Below are 23,116 nucleotides of genomic sequence, written 5' to 3' on the forward strand. Positions count from 1 at the left end.
CGCATGCGTAACCGGAAATTCGCCGATGTCATAATAATAGTTTATAAATAATTGTTACTCCTGGTTGTAAGAATAGCCACGGCCTTTTTAATACGGAAAACATCCACTTATGTAAAGCCTGCCGCGTAGCGTTACCAAATTTTGTTTGTTATAAAAGGACTCGGACACTGATCGACGTCCTGGGGAAGGGTTGAAAGGGGGGGGGGTGATTTTGAACGGTGTCTACCAGCAAAATGTGGCCATATTTTTAGCCTTATACAGGGGTGCCTGCACCTTGTGTTAAAAAATGTCATGACTCAATCAAAATATTTGATTACTCTTTTATGCCAGAAAAATAAATCCTAGCAACTAATCATAATTGTCTCATCTCCGTACATGTAATGTATCGGGAGATGAGATAATGTACTTCACCCAACATCAGAATTAATGTGAGGGAAATTTGTGTTTTGTGAGTGAGTGAGCAAATAAAATGTGTGTTGTGAACAACTTCTAAACCATAATTCGGATCAAGTTCAAACTTGGTGGGTAGGTGCCTGATCATGTAAACTTGGGTCTGCAATATTGATGATGTCACATCTCAGAGTAACAAAAAACCGAGTATTGGTTTTATCCATTTTCTGATTGTCAGCATGTAGGAAAAAGGCATTAACCCAACGTTATGTAGAGAATGATAAGACAAATTTTTAAAATGGTGCATAGTTTGGTGTGTAAGGTCGGGGTCAATTGAGGCCAAACGCCAATTTTTGTGAAAAAAATGTGTCGCGAGCTCTTCCTAAATCATAAATTGGATCAAGTGCAAATTCGGTGGGTAGGTGCCCGATCATTGATGTCATAGGTCTAACGTCAGAGGTCGTAGGTCGAAAAACCTAACTATTGTCTTCTAGCCACTTTATGCTTGTCAACATGAAGAGAAAAGCCATTAACTACACGAATTATTGAGGATTCAATATCCTTCCTTATCCTTTCGTCTACTAAACTTTAAACTAGACTATACGTAAAAAACTGGAGCCTATTAACAAAGAGAGCAACCAGATGCATTTAGGGAAGTAACAAAACAATCACCTCCGCCATGGAGGAGATGGGATCTGCAACTCCATGGAGCGCCCTCTTGTTGATTTTGTTCCACAAGAAACACAATTTGATGAAATGGCATAAACGGTAGAAAATTCATGGCAATTTAAAGTTCAAAATTGTGTGCTCTATAGGCTATGCAATCTTTCCCTGCTTTCCCATGGCTCCATGCACTTTCATAAAACTTTAGCTCGAGTAATGTAAAACCACAAAGCTGTTCTATGGATCCATAGTGTTCTTATACATTGAGACGCGTTTGGCACGAAACTGCGTGAGTCTGTTCGTACATTGACTCACTTCACACTATCCATGCTGTCGCACGTACGTATAGTACACGTACGCACGTTTTATACAAACTTGCGCGCTATCACTGTCCACAATTATAAATGAAGATGCCAGCATTACAGTCATATATTTCGTAAAACTTTGCCGAATTATGAAATTGTTCACTAAAGTCCTATGTGATTGATACTGCAATATCCTAAGGTAAAAATTGGTACAATTTGGCAGACTTGGTTTAGGGTATTTAAAATCCGGATATTGTAGGTAATATTATATATCCGCCCGGGCGCCAGTAATAGCTAGCTTAAACAGGACATGTCTTGAAGATCCGGACGTCTGACAACCCTACTCCCGTGCACGCATGTAACTACAGTGGCGGCTGGTGGTCTTAATAATTGGAGGGGCAATGGGGCTGTCAGGTCGTAATGTCCCGAAGGCTCCGCGGGAGCGCATGGGGTCCAGGGCCCGCCTAGGGACCCTGGTTGGGTCCAGGGGTAACGGCCTGGTGTGGGACCAGGGGAGATACTATCGGTAGCTCTGAGATATTTACAAAATTGTCGGCATTAGAATGAAGCATTCAACTATCTTCAAATGGTATTGGATGCGCACTTAACAGACCACAACAATCAACATTTGACCATTTTTTATTTCATAATAGCCTGACTCAGACTATAACGGCCTATCGATTTGATGATACAGGGGCTTGTGATAGGGGGGATGATGACGGTAATGGCTGCATCGGGCTTTGGAAAATAATTCAATTCAAGGTATATCCTACAGAAAGTTATGATGAGACAACTATCTACTATGGATGCGCGCGAATTGCGCATCAATAAATAACGACGGAAAACGTCCAATAGAACTGCTGTTCTACAAATAATACACCTTTATTTCCCGCAAAGTAAGGCTTCCGTGCGACACGTTGAAGCCAATGCAAATATGTTCGAGTTCTCAGTTTTAGATTCTACGGATGCCCATAAGCTCATTTTCCAATTGCCAATAGCCTCCTATGAGGCGTAACGCCTATGTTATCTGATCTCCACAAAAAAAAAAAACTGTCTTGTGCTCCTAAAGGTGGTCTTCCTACTCACGAAATATGAGATTGGTCCAAGCTTACCTCCTTGAGATATCGTGTTAACAAGGTTTTCACTATTTGGCCCCTGATGACTCCAAATGACCTTTGACCTCCCCATAAAACAATAGGGTTCTTCTTCACAATGTGGTACTCATAAACACCAATTATCAGATTGGTCCAAGCTTTCCTTCTTGAGATATGGTGTTTACAAGCGAGGCATCACACACAACACGCACACAAACACGTACTCTCCGCCTGCATGAATACATATAGGTTACGATTATCATCGAAACCAAAAATCACTACAACTGTGCTGTGAATAGTGATCCTAGGTAAATAGAAAACCTGATCAATAGAAACACGGAACTACCGGTGTGTGTATTTTTTTGTGGTGAGACCTAGGCATACATACTTGAACGTTTATCAGTTCCGCGACAAAATCGATCTGCGCGTTAAGCATTCACACTGAATTGAACTGATTGCTGGGACAATCACTACTGAAAGCAGCCCTATGTTTGCTGAAAAAGAATTCGAAGAGGCCTGTGCCAGCCTACAAAAGCCAGATTTCCATGGTTTTGAGATTTTCGTGGACATCGGAGATGTAACAATTTACCGACAATACAGAGAGGTACGTAACTACTGTAATTAGAACTAGGCCTAGTAGTACTAGCATAGCATATAGACTATATACTTACTAAATACTAGTACTACTACTAGAGTAGCCCACTAGATTCTAACGATCGAAATTACGTTTTTGCCATAGGCAGAGTGTTGGCCAAGGGATACAATATTCATTGTTATATGTAACAATTAACATGAAACCAGATGACCAATCCTAGGCAGGGTAAAGTTAATCATATACTTTATAGGACAATTAGGTGGCTGGCAAATTGCTACACAAATTGGCCTAGGCCTACATGTAAGAGGCTAGAGCTATGCTAGACCTAAACTACAGTATATGCAGTTTGGGACATCAATAGGCACCACAAAATACTCAAAATCGGGTTACACTTGACCACACAAAGTCACCTTCCTCCGTGTTTTCAGTCAAATGATACAGTAGCTATTAAACTGAGCAATTGAGAATGTTGAATCAACTGCAGCCTTTCTCTTTAGCTGTTGTATTTGTGGCCCAGAGATGCATATGCTTTACAACATGAAAGCATTGAAAGCATTGGACTATCAAGGCCAGTTCATACTCCATATGAATCCCAGGCGATGGATGTAAACAAACCATATTATGGTAAAAACAACTATATTGCAGACCTGTCAACCTGTTTGACCCCAAAATAGGGAGAATAAAAATTTTCAGGGCCAAAAAATAGGGAGAACAAGGGGAAAATAGGGAGGATTGTAATTTTAAACTGAAATGATATAAATACTCCTAAATAAGTAGTCTACTTATATGCAATACAGTGAGAGAATCATCCAATCAGTGTTTGTTGTAGTTTACAGCAGCTCGCTTCGCTTTCTACAGGGTTTCTTTAGTAGGCTTCCATTTGAAACAGGGAACAGTGGACTCTGGGTACTGTGACTTCATGGCTACCTGTAGTATGCTAGATAGAGTCCCATCAAGCTTGAGACTTGACCGACTGTCTGTCTTGTTCTTGCAAACTACACTGAATAGCCTTTCCTGTTCAGCGTTACTGTAGGGAATTACTAGCATAGGACTAATTGTTGGCTATTTTCAGAAATGTCGCAAGTGATGAAACATTAAAAAACCGGGAGAATAGAATATGAAACCGGGAGGCCGGGAGAATCGGGTAAAAACCGGGAGTCTCCGGGTAAAACCGGGAGAGTTGACGGGTCTGATATTGCCACTATATTTCTACATAATATGGTTCATTTGCATCTATCCCCAGTGATGTAAACTAGAGTATGTACCGGCGTTTTACTCCAATCTATGAACTGAAACCTCACTAGCCTAGCTATCAATGAACTAAATTGTTATGGTATTATAGAACAAAATCAATAAATTGATCACAAACTAATAAATCATTTTACACTCAAGTGGTAAAAGATCTTAATTATGTTGGGCTAAATGTAAAAAAAAGGTTCTTGTGCACTGATAGCCTAGGTTTTGTATGCAGTTTTAAGCCAGTTTTATAGAAAATTACCCACTTAATGCATATACGGTAATGTGTTATAACTTATATTTTTGCATAAATTTGTCATCCTTTGATATTATCATAAGTCATCAATTGCAATGTTGAGAGCCTTCGGAAGGTACTTCTTAGACAGACATGTACACATGTGCTGTTGTTAAGTGTTATCAGCCTTTATATCAGATAACATTCCTTTTTGTGTCAAGATCAGCTCAGGGATAGGGGAAATACTATGCACCTTTTTTTTTAAATTGGCCAAACTTTGTTGGTAGTGAAATTGACTTCATGGTTATGTTTCCAACTTTATCAGAAAAATACTCTTTTCATGTAAGAATTTCTTCTCTCCTGTTTCTAGGCTTCTGGTTTGTACGAGTACAAAGTAATTGGTACTTTGGAAGGGGTTGCTCCAGAAATCTGTGCTAAAGTGTATGTGGATCTGAAGTACCGGAAGAAATGGGACAGTTATGTTAAAGGTACTGTTGCATTGTTGTTTTACATATGAATTGTTGTTTTACATATAAATTTTCTCAAGATGTTGCAAAAGGATATTTTATGTTCTGTTACTGTGCTACCAAAGTCTAAATGAAGATATTGCCTCTACTAGTCTACTGTCAGTACTTGAGTTTGTATGAGAGTGGAAGACTAGAAGAGAATAGAAATTGAAATTGATTAAAGGAGGAGATAGTCAACTATTGCACAAAGACTGACCTATCTGCCAATTTGTGATGGAGGGAAAAGAGAAGAATGTAGGTTCTGAACCTACCCCAAGACTGTTAGATAGTTTTTCCAAAGAAGTACAAACTCCCTAATGGTGACTTTCAAGTCAATGACACTTGTTCCATGGCAATATGATTGTCTGTCTGTCTATCAAACTATCTGTCTGTCTGCCCTACTCATTTGTAATGCATTGCATAACCTAAACATCTTCTGTTTCCTACAAGTACTGTAGGTCTAAACTATGTGATATTTACATGGAAAATTAACATCTCCTTCCTAAGGACTTTAGCATCTGTTGTAATATTTATAAGACATTGATCAGAAAGATGTAACTTGATTTTCAATTGATTTGATGACAAGAGAAGTTGTTGCACAAATTGGAACCAGCTGCTTTCTCTTGTTTATATAGATTTAAGAAATATATCTAGACAAACTTCCTACTAAGGCAAAATACAAAGGTACAGTAGAGCAGTTATTGTTTTATTTCTATTTTATTTAATGTTTGCTTTCCATTTTCTCTCAAATTCTTTTTTCATGATAGAACTGAAAGAAGTGGATGAAGGACTGAAGAGAGGCATCTACTGGGAAGTTAATTTTCCATTTCCAATGTCAAATAGAGATGTATCCTTTGTTTTGAATTATTTACATTCAGAGTTATTGTTATGTTAGATATAGTATAAACAGCCCTTGGTCAGTAAATTTTAGTCACACAAGTGGTTATTAAGAAGAATTGTGCAACCCTTTGTTAAGTAATAATGTTGTCCACAAGGTTCAATCTCTGAAAGTTAAATATGTCAATATTATCTAATATTTAACTTTAAAGTTGGAATTTTTGTGAAAAATGCTTTTGTTGTTGTTGAGAAAATTTGAAATTTTTTGAAATTTTGAAAATTTTAGAAAAATTTGAAAAAAAATTGAAAGATATATTTAAAAAAAAAATTTTCGAGCTAGCTATGTTTCACTGATGTCCTTGTGACTGATGTCTCCAATAGCAGTTCATCTCCTGTTTTTCACAGGTCTGCTATGAGCATTGGGGTAATAAAAACATCCACTCCATCTCATTTGGATGCTACAGAAAACCTGATTTCTTTAAATAGTAACTTTTGCAATGAAATTAACCTGTGACATATATACAATATTTTCAGTGCTGCAATAATACCGTAGGTGAAACAGCTGTATGTATCTCATTGAGGATAGGATAATATCTTAAGTGCAAATTGAAAAGGTTTCTATTTCAATTAATAAGGTTTATTCTAATTAAGGCCAAAGAAGGATGTATAATATTGCCAGCTCTTTTAGGTACAAATAATCAAGAATATAGCAAGAAATGTGATAAGATTTGATTGATTATGTCTCAGTTTCTAATAATTTGAAGATAATGAGAACAGGTTATCAGCTTATCATTTAATAGTAACAAACAGTATGTCAATACACTGAGAAACCATTGTCCATCATACTTAAAAGGGGAAAAAAAGCAATAAAAAAAATTTGACAGATGTAAGCAAGTTATGGAACAGCAATCATGTAACATTGGATCCTTAATGATAAATTTGTCAGTATATATTTACCAGGGAATCAAAAGAATTTGATGTAAATGGAAAACATATATGGGTTATTCTTGGTCGTAGTGAAAACTTTGAATCCATTCCTGAGAAGAAAGGTATTATACGAGTTGATGATTTCATACAGAGCTTAGCAATAACAGCTGATGGTGATTGCAGTACCAGAGGTATGTACATAAACAGATTTGAGTTCAAATCTGTTGATAATGGTAAAGTTATACCGTAACTTTGCAATGGTACGAGTTCGCATATTCTTTAAAAAGATTGTAAGAATTGTTGGTTATTTTTTCTTAGGCAATATACATACATCCAAGTCAATGTGTGTGTTAACTTGTGTGTGTTATGCCTTAGTTTGTAAACACTTATCTAAAGAAGGTTAATCGTGACAGTTGTCATACTTTACATGTTGCTACCCCAAAGTGAGTACAAGTTTCTTAGTGTTTTTGGAAGGGTCAAAGGTTATTTGAGTTCAACATGTGAAAAACTTGAAAGGCAATATATCATAAGATTTGTGGGTTTCTACTTAATTGTGAGGAGTAAAATTTCAGGTGTGTGGCATAAGTGTGTGTTCAACAGTTCCCTTCAAAACTGGTTGCTCTCTTGAATTCTGGTTTTAATTTCTTTACAACCACTTAGAGGGTCCTCACTCTGGTTTTATTAACAGGTAGCGTACGGTATAGCAATTCCCATAACTTTGATTAATGTTGGAATTTGAAATGAAAAGATGAAAAATGCCAACAATATTTGATACTTGCAAACTGATTTATGAGTTGTCTCATTGTAATGATGTTGATGACTTGCTTTTGTTGGAGTCATATAAGTGGTTTCAGTGTCCTGACAGAAACTCCAGTATCTCAATGCACCATAACTGTATGATGTAGTAGTTAATGGTAGGGTTCAAACAAATACATATACTGACACAATGGAGTTTATGATAATAGGGAATATCTGTTGAGCTTGTGGCAAACTCTGCTGCTTACATATTGTATGATTTTAATACTAATAGCTCTCAGACTAGACTTTTAAACTAGTATATCTCTCAAAGGGAGCAAGATTTGTATCAGCTGGTTGCGGGAGTTGTTCTTTACATAAATTTCTATCATAGAAGCCAAGGTGAGCGAGTAAATTTGTGGTCCCTTAATAATGAACTGATATTAATTGTAGCTACTACAGTACTAGCAATCCCAATATTTCTAACCTGTTAAGCTGAAAACTCTTCAAGGAACTGATTTGCCTTCAGCTTGAAGCAATTTTTTATACTATGCAATGTAACAAAAGTGGTACAATAATGCAGAGATGCACAATGTATATTTTATACAAACAAACTTGGTTGTTTCAATATATTTGTTTTTATAGTGAAGAATTGTTATACATGCAAAGTATTATTATTTCCTGGTTGAGTGTTTGCTGACATTTCATTTTCTTCTACAGCTTATATGCATTACTATGACAACCCAAAGGGTATGATACCAACATGGATGATCAATTGGGCTGCCAAAGTGAGTATTGAAAAGTACTTGTTGCCTATTCATTAAGTAGTACATGCAGTTATTAGAGACTGACGTCTTATCAAAACAATCTAAATTGCTGGACTTTTGAAGGAGGGATTCTCCGTGAAAGTCCAGAAAACAAGACACAGATGGAGTAGAAATTAAGTTCACAGCGTGCAGATAAATGTAAAAACACTTGGAATTAAATTAGCTAGTCCATCTTCAATGTTTTCATCTTGACTAAGATGTTTTTATATTTTGCTTCTGGTATTCTTTTGTGGGATACTTTTTTGTACCCTTTTTGAGAATGGCAGATAGATGTAAATGGTTCATGCATGATTTTATTTTAATAGTGATATCTCATGATGTGTATTTATTTCTTTGGTTTTGTATGCATGTGTATGTAATGGTATATGAGATTTGCATGTCTCCTTCTTTTTGTTAAAGTTGAAACAATAATTTTGGCAAAGTTTTTTCGGGTACAGTTTATATGGATACTGTGGATGAGCTGATCATAAAAATTAAAGGTCCTTTCAATCTTTAAGTTACATTTCTTTTAAAAGAGCTCAAATATGCCACAGTGCAATGCAAGCAATGAAAGATTTGGTCAAATTTACAGTGGTCATCTAATAATGACTTTTAACAGGATTGGGGTATCATTCTTGTATTGTTTCCAAAAGATAGACTGATAAGTGCTAAGTATTACATAAGTTATGGATGAAAGGCATAGCTACAAATTGTATTTAAAATTTTGAAACTGGTGATTTTTAATTTTCTTCATTCATTTCAGACTGGGGTTCCATCATTTCTAAACAGCATGAAAAAGGCCTGCAAAGGATATGAAACCTATATACAAGACCAATAGAAGAATAGCTTTGATTGGATGACCATGCCATTGGGTGTTTTGTAACTCTAAATGTAACATAAGGTTCAACTGGGTACTACTGAAGCAAAACCAGTGCTTCAAACGTATAGCGGCATAAATACTTAAACTCCCAGTGGGAAGTTATTTATAAACCATCATTACACACGGTACAATTTACTATAGTATTAAGGTACTTCTAAATACCTCTTAAATGTTACAAAACTTGTCATTTTGAGAACATGGAAAGTCTAAAATATGAAATAAGCTGCTGAAAGTATTTTATTAAAGTTGAATTGTAAATACTGCAATTTGGAATTTACATATTTATACAAAGTTATGAGTGGAAAATATGGTCTATCGTGTATTAGTAAAGATTTGTGACAGCTAACAGTTTTCAGAGAAATATACTTTTCTTGTTTACTTGTGAGCTATATAAGGTGGATTACCTCATTGTCAATTTCATCATTATCTTATAAGTTATATTGGAGTTGTAAATGCTGCTGCTATCTATTCAATCAGGCACAGACTTCTGACAGTTTCACAATATCAATAAAACAGACCATATGCTGTGTCAACTAATTAGAAAGTAGGCTAATGAGTCACAAAATAGTTGAAAGTTGATGGCTCTAGTGACATTTGACTGACTCGTTACTGATTTATATGCTGTTAGGACAGTCAGGGAACGAGTCTCCTGACCCTAGCAACAATTATAGTGGGGCTATTGTGATACTCACTAAAGTCTGGGCATCTGTGAACATTTCATCATTGTCCATAAGGATCTGTTGGTGAAAACGTGTATAGAAGCTAGGGTGTAGATTCGTGACTCGGTAGCTGACTCTCTTATTAAATGTCACAGCTTCTGCTCTGTATTATTAATACTGTAAATTTCTCAGAAGCTGTGAACCATCTTGTGCTTTCAGCTTGTTTAATATTCAGTGGTTTTAGAGAACAGTGTAGTGTACAAATTAATATCTTCTTGTAAAATTTCAAAAACAATTTGAAATGGAAATTGGTAGGTCTACTAAGGTTGAGTATGGTGATAGGCATGATCAGTCATACAACAATTTTTATAAGCAATCAGAAGCCATTCCACACAGATTTAATCAGGTACAAAGACATTTTACAAGGTTACCCCCTCAAGAATATAATTTGACTGCTCTCACAGGTCATAGGTCAACCATTCTGTAAGTAAAATATTCAAGATTTGCCAAATTGCTTTCCACAGCTAATATCTTGATGTAGAGTGAAAGTAGCTGGATTTTCTCTGTTACTCTATGTTTCCCACCGCACAAATTGAGTGCAAAATTTGCTTTTAGTTTCTGAAATAAATATCACAATATTTTTATGTATATTGCCCATCTTTTAAAGCTGTGGTTGGTTTCTGTTTCTTGTCAAAGTCGTCTTCTTTTTTCATAATGTGTAGCAACGCTTAGCCTATTGAATTTTCTGTACAAACTTCCTACTAAGTCCTAATTTATTGAAATCATTGGCCTGAAATTATTATTGCCATTAATTAATTAATTAGGCTAATGACCAATTATTATTGAAATAAGTTAACGAGAGAAGAAATATTTCTTAGAGTTTGATGCATTCTGTGCTTACTTTTCTGAAAAGCTGGAAGAACTGATGGTTGGTAGCAAGGATTGTTGAAACCAGACATTATGACAGTGTTAGTGCATATGTATAATGGCATTGATAAAATTGTCGTAATAATTTCAGCTAACGTACAAAATCCCTCTTGTTTAACTTAACCTTGTGTTATCATATTTTTCAGTGCTTCATTAAAATCCAAATTTTGTGTAACTGTTTCACCAGGTTATTGCTTCTTCCTTGATGGTAAATTTCATTAATTGAAACTAAAATATTCTCTACTTCTGTAGATCCTGTTGGTGCCTTCGTAATTTTAGTTGCTTCCTTTAAAGAGTAGTTTTCTTTACTTAAAATTCATTTTGAGAAAGTTCAGCAATAATTCTAGTCTTTCTAATCAATTTGTTTTATTTCCATATAGCGCCCTCTAAAACAACGTTGTTTCTTTTCGGTCACTTTTTATGGCACTATTACATTGTGCTCTGTATCCTATTCACGTTTATACAAGGTTAGCGTGAGAAAATAATTTAACAGTCCGAAGCTTGAAAGAAATTTTAAAATAAGTGTAATCTAAGTGGGAAAATTACATTCCAAAGCAAGCTTGAGAAGGGATATTTCTGTAGCAAAATATTCAACACTGTTACATATTAATGGTTTATCATCTCATAAGAGCACATACCTTTGACACGATATTCTTCTCTTTTCATATTTTTTCTGGACAACAGAGTAACAAAGGATTTTGTTGTGAAATACTTTACATTGGAAACCACTAGTTGATTGCCTCTTAAGACATCAATCATGCTAATTTGAAGCCATCTAACGAAGTAAACCAACTAATAGACCAAGTTGTGTAGCTTTGTTTATTGAATGCCTCGTTGTTTATCGATTTCAAAACAGCAGTTTATGTAATTTTAACAACAATTCAAGTCTTTGAGTACAGTTTGTCAAGATAAAGTTTAATAAAGTGAAGAAGCAACGTCGACACTATTTTTCATTACTAGTTTCTTTTTTCTTTCTTTTTTTGTGAACGTTATTTCTCAGATCATCCAAGGCAAATTATTAACCCTTTTAAGTTCTTAACCTATTATTTTTGTTGTTGTTTTTCTTCTACATTAAAGCTTTGTTAAGCCCTATACTGATGGACTTCAACCAGCAATTAAATTACTGTATTGTAGGCCACATACATGAAGGGTGCAGAAGAAATTTGACAAGAAAAAGAAAAGGGGAGGGGCAGACCCTAACGCTATTCGAACCTCATGATTGCTTGTTGACACTTCCGTGTGTTTGAGATGGAGATTTAGGAGAAAGTTTGTGGGTACATCGTAACATATGTTCAAGTTGATATGATGCATATTTATAAGGGGCGGGGCTTAAGTTTATTTTCACTAAAATAGCTTGTAAACACGGTAACTGAACAACGAGAAGTTGGATTGAAGTCATACTTTCTACATATATGCGCCATAGTAAGTAGAAGAACCCTATCGATTTTGGCGCTCATCTCATAAATAATAATGAGGTCACGGGGTCAAACGTAAAAATCTTCAAATGCTAATAACTCTGCAACGAAAAGTCAGAATTTATTTATACTTAATATTAATATGTTGGTAGATAGCGGGTACATGGTGATATATGTTCAAGTTGATATGCATATTTATTAGGGGCGCGGCTTAAGTGTATTTCCACTAATAGCTTGTAAACACGGTAACTGAATAACGACAAGGGGATTGAAGTCATACTTGGTACATAGATGCGCCATAGTGAGTAGATGAAGCCTATTGATTTTGGTGCTCATCTCATGAATCATAATGAGGTCACGGGGTTAACCGTGAAAATCTCCCAAACGCTTATAACTCCGCAACCGAAAATCAGAATTTATTCATACTTGGTATTAATGTGTTGGTAGATACGGTACATATGGTAATATATATTCAAGTTGATATTATGCATATTTATTAAATAGTTTGTAAACATGGTCAGTTAACATATTTAGTAGGTAGGTCCACAGTCAGTGAAAGAACCTTGTTGATCAATTTAATCTACAATGACGAAAGCTTGGATTATAATCTCAATTGGCAAGGAATCACAATAAGCCCGCTGGCTTTCTGGTTTTATTTCTCATGACTGGCTAGGATCCAGAAGCCATGAAAGCTAATTAATGGGTAGTAAAATTGCCTGAGCCTTCATAAAACTGTTGCCGTTGAGGCTTGCTAATTGGAATATATAATGGACGTTATCTTCCTTCAAAGGGACACCCCTCTGCCTCCCATGACCTCCACCCCTCCCCCTCCCCAGAAGAAATTAAAACACATATATCAAACTATAGGACCACTGACGGAATCTTGGTTACTAATTATTCAGATTTTACGAGGCTCTAGCAGGGGACCCTTTACCAATATCAGTATAATCAAATTGGTTAGTGTATTGTCAATTTTCAACTCAATCCATTGATTTGAAGCGCTCTAAAATTGGTAGTTTATAAACACGTATTTCATTGCGGGACATTGTATGATCGTCAAAAGTAAGTAAATCACTCCGGACTTCTACTACCCAATTCAAATCGACAGTCGTAACGTAGGTTATCGTACAGACAGATTGTGCTTACGAATGTAACTGACCAAGATTTAGCGTCTTTAATCGCGTCAACGTATACGGATAAGTCGGCAAAACTCACTGAAGCTGACCGAATGCTGGCGATCGCTTTAGCACGACCGACTTGAATGCATGAAGAATGTTCAATTGCAACTGGGCCTTAGGCCCTGCGTAATAAGATGTAATAGTAGCCGTTACGATAAAATAATGTCAAGGTATTTTTAGCTGATTTATATGTCGTGGTGTTGAAACCATCTTGAGCCTTGTAGATTTCGTCACAAATCTAGTGCTGCGTTGCGCAGGTATAAACATTGTGATCTACACAAATGAAGTCTAGACCTACAAGTAGCGCGTATGTTAAAATAAATAAAGGAACAAAAACATTTAATTCATTCTTTTGTGAAAATCTCGGCGAATCGATAAGAAATACACATTTTGATACACGAAAAATAAATGATGCTAACAAAATTTCAAAAATTTCAATGACCGTCGGGGTGGGGGGGGGGCGGTGGAACAAATGGAAGATATTTCACCAAGTTGGTAAATGGTGATCACTAAAACGCCGAAAACAACTTACAAGATTATCAATGCCATACGCAAATAAAAAAAAAATGCTCAACCGCTTGCTTAATGATTTAAATGACGTATTAAACTTCAAATTTAGCCTCTGGTGAAGATGTTTTTTTTTTGTAAAAGAAAGGAAACGAGTAAAAGAAACTTAATTATGTGAAACAATAGTTTAAGTAATTATGCAAAACGCTACTACCAGTACAAGAGCATGATTTAGTGTGACCATTTCTTTTCCAGAGTTCGGCCAATATGTGCTGGATACACAACCCAGAGAAATTAAGAACACCTCAATGATTTATTTAACAATAATTGATTTTAAGATTTACAATATGAAATCCTTTTTCCTGGAAGAAACCTTTAACTAAGAGTTATGTTACTATGTAAACAATTTAACATATCAAATGTTTTAATTTATTCGCGGCAGGCAATACGTTCGATGACAAATGTTTCACTTAAACCAGGGTGTTATTTTATTATAAAAATTACAAAACATGTCGAGTTTCCAACCACAGTAATCTTCCATTGGCAAGTAGCGCGGCCATGTTTATTTTACGATTCACTATATACATACCGGCCGCAACCGTAGGCCGATGTGGACATATATTCACCTACCGTAACACAAACGAAATTAAATATAACCCAAAATGCATATGAATGAAGTCATGACGAAATAGTTGTAGGTGTGACGTAATAACTGATGTTTTGCATGACAAAGATGAAATTATATAAATAGGAAAATAGAATATAGGATATTTAATTAGGTCTCGGCTAGGCTTTCGGGCCTATAGCATATTATCTAAAGTAGGCTATGTTATCTGATTATTTCATGCTCTATCATCAACGAGTGCCAGAAGTTAAATATATTATTACCTTATTTATTGGGCCTTCCATCGCGCATAATCGTTGGCCGCAAGTCGCGATCCAATAACATAAGTGTCTGACTGGGTCATTAAATACTGGCCTATACTAGGCTATAGCCTAGGTCTATAATTTAGGCTTATATGTTTACATCATATATATGCGTAGTGGCAAATGAAAAGTGTGTGGAACTAGGGCCATCCCCTTCTTTAAGTGGGGGGGGGGGCAGGAATAATTATGTTTCTCCACACCCCACTCTTAAGCCTAACTAGGGGTACATTCACAGCATTGTTTCATCATTAAGGTGGATTCTCGGAATTAGCTTAAATCGCCTATCTAACACATACAAAAATAAACTAAGTCTGGGTAAGAGCTTTAAACGCAACCAAATGGCCCGTAAATAGACACATACCCCCCTACCCCCCCCCCCCCCAACACAAATCCGACGCCACTTTTCAGGGAAAACGAAATACTTACATGCACGAGTTTATATTTCAAAGGTGATATGAAGATATTCCAGCATCATCGAATGAATTAAGTTTTAAGTAAAAACCGTTGTCGGACATACATGTTGTTGTGCGCCGTTAATTAATCGTAATCATTTCGTTATAAACACTCACTGAATTTGCTGTTATAGAGCACTACACACTGTGCTGTGTTCAGATTAGCCGCGTAAAGGGAGGACTTCACAAATTTCTTACGATGCTTTTGATTAGCTGGTGAGAAGTACGAGTCTTAATATTGACCAATCAAGTCGAATTTTATATCACTAGAGAGAAGTGTCAACGAACTTTTCTTTGGCATAGGAAAGAATTTGATTACGCAACCATACTCCCAGCAAGCACAATGAAAGCATTGAGAGATTGAGAAATTTTGAATAGATTCACTGCTTTCCGAAGTGATTTTTTACTTTTTCAGATTAAAAAGTACGGAGTAATAAATAACGACACATCATTGTAAAGAAGATACAATCATCTTCAAAATGACATAAGAAAGAGTTTCTGAGTGATATACTTAAAATGAAAAGAGTTAGCGCGAAATGTGCTTATTTTGTAGCGATATTTGCTGCGTAACGGTGTGTTTTGTGCCGAGTTCCGCAAGGATTCCATATAATATACACGCTAACATTGCAAATTTGCTGCTGGTCCATAATATGTCGGCAACGACAATCACACCCTGCTGAAGGTTCTCTGCAAATCTTATGCTAATTCATACACTTCTCAACATTGTTATGCGTCCAAATGTGTTCGTCGCGTAGAAATCAAGTGGCACTGATAGTATATAGTTTATAGCAGGGTTGTCCAACCTACGGCCCGCGGGCCACAGTCCGGCCCGCCGCAGGGTTGCGTCCGGCCCGCCAGAGATGCTCTATGGTGCGAAATTTTAGTCAGCAGATTTATTGATAACAATTTGAAGCTATATAATCAATCATTCGAACCTTCTGGGTCCAAAAAGCTGCATACAGGTCAGTTTGTGTGACACTCTCTCAGCGGAGGAGGGGGGGGGGGGCGGCTGAACTTTATTCATCTTTTTTTATCAGGAAGGAAAATAAATCAGTGCGCTCCGCGCGCAGTGCTCACATTTTGTTGCCTTGGGCTTCGGGCAATTTTTTTTTCGAAAAATCGAGCGTAGGGTTCATGCGGCCCCCTCCTTCATCATAATCATTCCATGTGGCCCTCCTCTGCAAAAGGTTGGACAACCCTGGTTTATAGAGTATACGAAAACACCTGTGCTTTCATACTTGACTTTGACCACCCACGTCGATCTATTCATTCTTTTAAACAAACAGAAATAAGTAGCCTTTGAACATTGGCTAATGTTATTTTCAATGTCCGGTCCACACCAGGTGTTCTATTCATTAGTCATCTTTTCATATATATTTAAGTGTCACTCATTATTGAAATGATGTATATATGTGCACGGTGTGACATCACCTACATCAGTGACGTAATTCAAATCAGAATTTCATCTCTTCTAGTAAACTAAGAATGAATATTTTGTTGCATAGCAAGGCGATATACCGTAACTATAGCCGCGGAATGACGCATGCTCAGAAGGTAAGCAATATAAAAACATGTTGAGTATGAGAAACACATACAGTTTATTACACAATATCCCCTCCACAAACATATAAGGCCAGATTTACCATATGGTAGGATAGGCCCAAATAAGCCCGATTTATAGGGATCCTCCAAGAATTAAAAGGCTAAATGCAAGAGAAGCAATGAAAAAATGAGTCATTAAAATAAAAAAGCCATTTTGGTTAGCTTTTGATATTACGTTCCTAATTATAGGATACAATAAATCTGACATCTGACTACAAGTAATAAGATCTTTACCGTGAGCTTCACTTTACATTCACTGTTAGTCACACTGTGACACATTATCAGCAAACCTGGATTAAAATGTAAGCACAACAGTCGACCTGACTGGAGTACCTAAAAGCTTATGACCGGTCCAGGGACCCCGAAAAGGGTTGATCTAACAAGAAGCAAGTTGATTTTGTAGCCACCTATCTCCTCTTTGTCCCACTCCAATTAAACAAACACGAAAAATCGAGAACGAATACACCAGGCTTAAACGGTCTACTATTTTGTTTAAATATAATAACAGCATATTTACTAACAAGATACAATAATGATAATAATAATAACAATAATAATAATAATAATAATAATAATAATAATAATAATAATAATAATAACAATAATAATAATAATAATAATAATAATAATCATAATAATCATAATAATAATATCAAGAACTACGATATAAGCTACTTTATTTATATACATGCGAGTAATCTCAGCCTTAGATGTCACCGTAATATTTTCACTATATGTCTTTCCTGAAATGGTATGAAATTAAACTTCACCGAAGGTAAACATATAAGGATATACAAACACCATTTGTTCATGGTTCGCAGCGTAGCACTTTCATTATACACCAAGTTTAGTGTCATTCCAAATTCCCCCATGCCATGAGAAGAATCAGAGATGGCCTTCAAACAGGACAATTTTCGGACGTTGAGACGAGAATTAAAAGCGGTAATTTACGTTTGATGCAATAAATTGCCAGAACAAAACTCAACCAAACAGTACTTACCTATTGAGGAATGAGAAAGATCCCCAACTGAACCCATTCACAGACTGACAATGGATGTGGGCACCATGCTGCCCCCACTCCCCCTCTTTTTGCGCACGCCACTGCGTCGAGAGCCACTCCGAGCCAAGGGACAATTATGTTACCGGGATACCTTTACACTCTTCATTTTCAGTAAACAATGTTATGAAATGAAGAATAAACTTTTCTTCATCCAATATATTTCCCAGGTTCCCTAAATGTTCCCGAACCCCGGGGCTGTAACCGCCGGATACAGATATCAGTCAAACCCAGTGGCGTAGGAAGGTACTTTTGAGTGGGGGGGGGGGGGCTGAAGACTGATGGCCGGCCTGGGGGAGGGGTCTAAGGGGAGGGGGTGTCCCCATCCCGTTTGGAATTTTTTGGCATTTCCAGGTGGCCTCAGATGCAATTTGGTGCAATGTAGCACACTTCAACACCCACTCCATTTTGTAGAAACTTTTGCATTTTCACCTGGCCTTAGATGCAATTTGGTGCCCCAAATGAGATTTTTATCTCATTTGGAAATGAAAAAGGAGTTTTCTGACTTGCGAAGCGGGGGGCGGAATGATACTTCCGCCCCTCCATATTTTTCACTGGGGGGGCTGGCGCCCCCAGCCCCCTACGCCCTTGGGCTCAAACCACGTACATTTGTAAAAGAGGAGCACGTAGTTAGTATTTCAACTTGAAGTGATAGTGAAGGAAGAGGGGTTGAGTTTGATAGTCCGTCTTTCCCCTACCCCTACCCCTCCCCCAGCCCCCTCCAAAGTATACAGTATATATATGCTAACCACCCTCATTTACGTCGTTATGCTAATTGTAGGTTCAGCGGGGACCATCTTAAAACAGAACAATTTGCGAACGTTGCGACGGAAACTATCGCTCAGTAATAGATAAAAAATTGGATTCATGCAAGAATTGCCATATGGTAACATAATAAAGACATTTTGAAGTAATTCGGGAAGTGTATAACCGAAAACTCTCGACAAATTGAAAATAAGGTAAGGGACATAGCAGCACATGTATCCCACATAAACTGCCAGCAAAACCTTGGCTATCTTCCAGTGATTGAGCCTTGTAGAGCCCTTAGTCGATCGGATATTTGCGGAAAACACTGCGTTGTGACGCCAGACGTGTATTAGTAACGCAGAATAGACGAAACCGGTTACCAGAGCAGGAACAAGAACTAGTACGATAGTGGTATAGAGCCGGAAGAATAATCTATATTGTGTTGTCGCTTGTTGGTCCAAGCGACACGCATCCCCACTGGTGTCTGCATTTGGTCCCGCAGAATGCATGTATTTTGTCTGTGAAGGACAAAACCAGAAACAAAGAACTTAAACGTTTTGACTTGACTTGAAATCGAAAGCCAATTAATGTCGTATATGAATTGCTTTAAACAATATTTTATTCTGTTTCAAGAAAAAGGATTGCGGAAAAAGCGAATTACAGCTTGGTAGCTAGGGAAGGGGGGAGTTTTGTCTAACAAAGGGAGTAGGTCTACCAGGGTTAAAAATTTCTCATGATGCATTACATTTATTTTACGGAAAAGAATTTCTCATGGTGTATTACATTTATATCACGGCGTAGTTGAAAATTATTTTTAATAATAATAATTATATTAATAATCAACAGCTTTTTTATATATATTTTTTTTTACGACGCTTAAGCGACCACAAATGTTTTTATTTGAGACGTTGGTTGTATGTTCCCTTAAGAGCGCATCATACCACGTGTATAAAGGCCTAACCACAGAGTGTGGTTTGAAAGCGGACAGGGTCTTGTCTTGATGAAAATAAGTTGCAAATATTCCTATATCCGGTGAGCTCTATAATTAGTTTAGGTGTCATTTCCTTGGTAGAAACGGAATACGCTAAAAAACGGAATACCGTGGAATTATATCGTCTTCCCTACCATCCCTCACCAAACTTTCCCCGGTCCACTAACCTCCATAGTTTGTATGCTTACCGTAAATTTGAAAGCAGCTGGGAAGGCAAGACCGCAGCAGACCAACCAGATGAACATCAGCAGGTACTTGGTTCTTTGAGCGGTGCATTTGGTTTTATACTTCAGAGGCTGAACAACAGCGATGAACCGATCCACAGATATGGCGACCATAATGTACACTGTAACATCCGTAACCAAAAACCGCCCAAAGCGGTGCAGTATACACTGAAGGTCAATGCGCCATAAGTAAGGCCAGGTTTGAGGCGTATATTCGCTAATTTGAGCCCCAACGACCAGAATGACAGTGATCAGATCGGCTAAAGAGAACGCCGAAGAAATGAAACGTTATAGCTCCTTTAATTGTTGGCTTCTACAATTCTTGGATTACATAAAGTTAGAGAAATAGGGAGAGGGAGAGGGGGTGGGGTGGGGTGGGTGCATTAGAGATGGAAGAATGGGTGTCACACTCATTGTAACTTTTCCTAATGGAGTAGTTTTCTTGGAGAAATGATCTCGATATTTATTAATGCTACCTTGGAAGTTCTTGATATAGGTGGAATCTAACTTAGATGATTTATGTTCATATATCACCCTCAAACTTGCATTTTGCGTTCAGTTGTACCTCTGTGATTCTATGACGTCACCATTTAATACTTCCACATACATACGGATACCAATGAATCTCTCTGTGAGATATATGGTGTTATTACCATTTGAATACTCTTACTGAGCCAATTCATAAGTGTTAATACATGGCAGAAAATTTTGGTCATATTCTATTTTCTTACTTTTTCGGTTCAGTAAAACTTTTTTCGTTTCTGTAGTAACGTTCTAGATACATTATCATACCTATAAACCACCCTGTATAACACCATGCACTAGATCGATGGCGAAGTCAAGAAAACAATCGTAAAGTCACCATTAGTTTTATTCAAAAGTAATTCTACAAATATCTCGGATAGAAACACCGCTATACCTTCGATCAAGGCCTTAGACTTGCATTACGGACAATTCCTAATTGAGACATATTAACATAGGTACTGAGAGCCAGGTTGGGCACCAGGAGACAATCATGCCACCGGGACCCCTTTTTGTGACTCTTAATTTATCTTTCAGAATGTTATGAAAAATCGAATACAGTTTTCTTCATCCCATATTTCCCCGGCCTCGTTTTTGACCGCGTGCCTCGGGAATGTAGTCATTCTGACTCATAGACATGTTGGCATAATAATGGTCTAATTTAACCACATTTAATGATTGTGAATTAAAAAAACAAGCCCCCGTTTCTCTCGTCCTGAACGCGAGAGGTAACGTAGCAGACTTATGGATTGTAACCCACCCGTATCCATAGCTCTCACTAGGGGGTAGCAGACGGTGGGGGGGGGGGCACTGGGGGCAGGTTCCCCCACTTGTTTTCCAAAATAGCCAATGTGCCCTACTGGCAAATAAAATGTGCCCCTTTGATGAAGAACTGTCTTTTGGATATCTTAAGCCCACCCCTCCCCCAATTTTTGGAAGCTTCCTACCCCCTGCTCTTCCCAGGCCAAACAGATGTTATGTTGTTATTCACAACTATGTGAACTCACCGATTGCCAAGTTGAGCATGTACAGAGATGCGCTGCTTTGACGCTGTTTCTTCTGGGAGTAAACCAAGATTACGAGCGTATTTCCGACAGTACCGAACATGACCACGAAAGTGAGGACTGTTATCTCCACCAGACTTTGTGTAGAGAAACGATGAAGAGCGGGAATTACCCCCTCCTTGGATGTGGGGGTTGGCCCCCAATAGACATCAGTCATTTCCGAAGCGAGAATCGGCTCAGTATCGTTAACCATCTTGCAGTTATGGTGTTTCACGTTTTTGCTTATAAGATGAGCCTAAATTATAGTCTCGGAGAGCTTATCGGAAGATCGCAACTTATCTTTCCTTTGTTGTCTTTGCAGGATACGAAATAATTGATCTTTCTTCTTTCCGATTGAGTTATAAAACAGAACCAAAATATGACCAAATAGTATGTTTCTAGAAATTAAGAACGCATTAGAAAAACGATCGGTTTAAACGTAGAAATGTAAGGATAACCCAACATCAGAACCAGATTGGCTTGTCTTCTTTGCAAAAGAATAATGAAAATGACTTCCTTTTCTCCAAATGGCTTAAGGATATCACCATGAATGTATATATATATATTGTTTGAGAAGTTTGAACTCTCTCTCTATATATAGGTTTTTGTATATTGTTACCTAGGCGATGAATAAGACTCCCAAAGCTGTTCAATTATTCCTTTGTGGGAATACGGCAACTGACTTAATGTACCGTATACCTTGAGGGGAGGGGTGGGGAGGGGGGAGGATAAACAAGAAAAATTCTTTGACAATATCTTGATGAAGACTTTCTGCCAAGTCGTGAGGATATATCGGCGCCATTTGTTTATTTTGCATTGGAATTGAAACGGGAAGAGTATAACAATAGGAGATGGGAAGGATACGGAAGAGGAAGATGAGCAGAGGGGAGAGGAGAGGAGGAGAAAGGGGACAGGAGAGAGGAAGGGGAAAGGAGGGATAGAAGAGGAAGGGACATCACCTTCGTTGGTATTTACTCTGATGCAGACAAACAATTCCGTTAATTATTCCACGCGAAAATATATCCCGTTTATAACAACACGAAAACTGCCCTAAGCGGTTCAACTACGTGGGCAGGGGATAAGCAGGGGTACTCTGCTTCTAATTGGGGAGACGGGAGTGTATCCAGAAACAAGGGCATAGGAACCGGGGGGGGGGGCTGTGAAAAATGTGGAGGGGCGGAAGTATCATTCCGCCCCCCCCCGCTTCGCAAGTCAGAAAACCCCTTTTTCATTTCCAAATGAGAAAAAAAAATCTCATTTGGAGCACCAAATTGCATCTAAGGCCTGGTGAAAATACAAAATTAAGTTTACAAAATGGAGTGGGTGTTGAAGTGTGCTATATTGCACCAAATTGCATCTTAGGCCACCTGGAAATGCAAAAAAAATCCAAAGGGGAGGGGGACACCCCTCCCCTTAGACCCCTCCTCTTAGACCCCTCCCCCAGGCCGGCCATCAATCTTCAGCCCCCCCCCCCACTCAAAAGTACCTTCCTACGCCACTGACCAGAAATGTTACGATATCGTAAAAGAAGGATGGAATGTACGAATAGACGGAACTGGTTTTTACAACAGAAATCAATTTAAATGAAAACGCAGATGTAAAAGGATAAATTAGGTCACGACAAGTATTCAATTAATTGTCGCATTGTTTACAATG

General features: G+C 37.6%; 3 protein-coding genes across 3 annotated transcripts in view; 2 read left to right on the top strand and 1 right to left on the bottom strand.

Moving 5' to 3' along the window:
* LOC139966931 (tyrosine-protein kinase Fer-like) overlaps nt 1–23,116 on the top strand; it is a 323,597-nt gene that overhangs the window by 233,428 nt on the left and 67,053 nt on the right. The gene's annotated exons all lie outside the window — the stretch shown is intronic.
* LOC139966927 (phosphatidylcholine transfer protein-like) lies at nt 2,596–11,734 on the top strand. Its single transcript, XM_071970413.1, has 6 exons — nt 2,596–3,056; nt 4,889–5,006; nt 5,792–5,871; nt 6,808–6,979; nt 8,244–8,311; nt 9,093–11,734. The coding sequence occupies exons 1-6, from the start codon at nt 2,940–2,942 to the stop codon at nt 9,165–9,167; spliced, it is 630 nt and encodes a 209-aa protein (XP_071826514.1). The 5' UTR covers nt 2,596–2,939; the 3' UTR covers nt 9,168–11,734.
* LOC139966030 (somatostatin receptor type 4-like) lies at nt 16,913–21,967 on the bottom strand. The gene is made up of 3 exons (XM_071968670.1): nt 21,425–21,967; nt 19,860–20,155; nt 16,913–19,198 (listed from the first exon to the last, which is right to left on the bottom strand). The coding sequence occupies exons 1-3, from the start codon at nt 21,672–21,674 to the stop codon at nt 18,692–18,694; spliced, it is 1,053 nt and encodes a 350-aa protein (XP_071824771.1). The 5' UTR covers nt 21,675–21,967; the 3' UTR covers nt 16,913–18,691.

Source organism: Apostichopus japonicus, chromosome 4 (assembly GCF_037975245.1).
Source record: "Apostichopus japonicus isolate 1M-3 chromosome 4, ASM3797524v1, whole genome shotgun sequence".
Taxonomy (NCBI): Eukaryota; Metazoa; Echinodermata; class Holothuroidea; order Aspidochirotida; family Stichopodidae; genus Apostichopus; species Apostichopus japonicus.

What these genes read in the sequence shown, in the direction of transcription:
- LOC139966030 (XM_071968670.1), bottom strand. Translation starts at nt 21,674, where the DNA reads ATGGTTAACGATACTGAGCCGATTCTCGCTTCGGAAATGACTGATGTC. An exon ending in CATGCTCAACTTGGCAATCG is followed by an intron (nt 20,156 to 21,424) that starts GTGAGTTCACAT and finishes CGTTCTCTTTAG; the next exon opens with CCGATCTGATCACTGTCATT. An exon ending in CAGCTGCTTTCAAATTTACG is followed by an intron (nt 19,199 to 19,859) that starts GTAAGCATACAA and finishes TGTCCTTCACAG; the next exon opens with ACAAAATACATGCATTCTGC.
- LOC139966927 (XM_071970413.1), top strand. Translation starts at nt 2,940, where the DNA reads ATGTTTGCTGAAAAAGAATTCGAAGAGGCCTGTGCCAGCCTACAAAAG. An exon ending in TGGTGATTGCAGTACCAGAG is followed by an intron (nt 6,980 to 8,243) that starts GTATGTACATAA and finishes TTTCTTCTACAG; the next exon opens with CTTATATGCATTACTATGAC. An exon ending in TGATCAATTGGGCTGCCAAA is followed by an intron (nt 8,312 to 9,092) that starts GTGAGTATTGAA and finishes CATTCATTTCAG; the next exon opens with ACTGGGGTTCCATCATTTCT.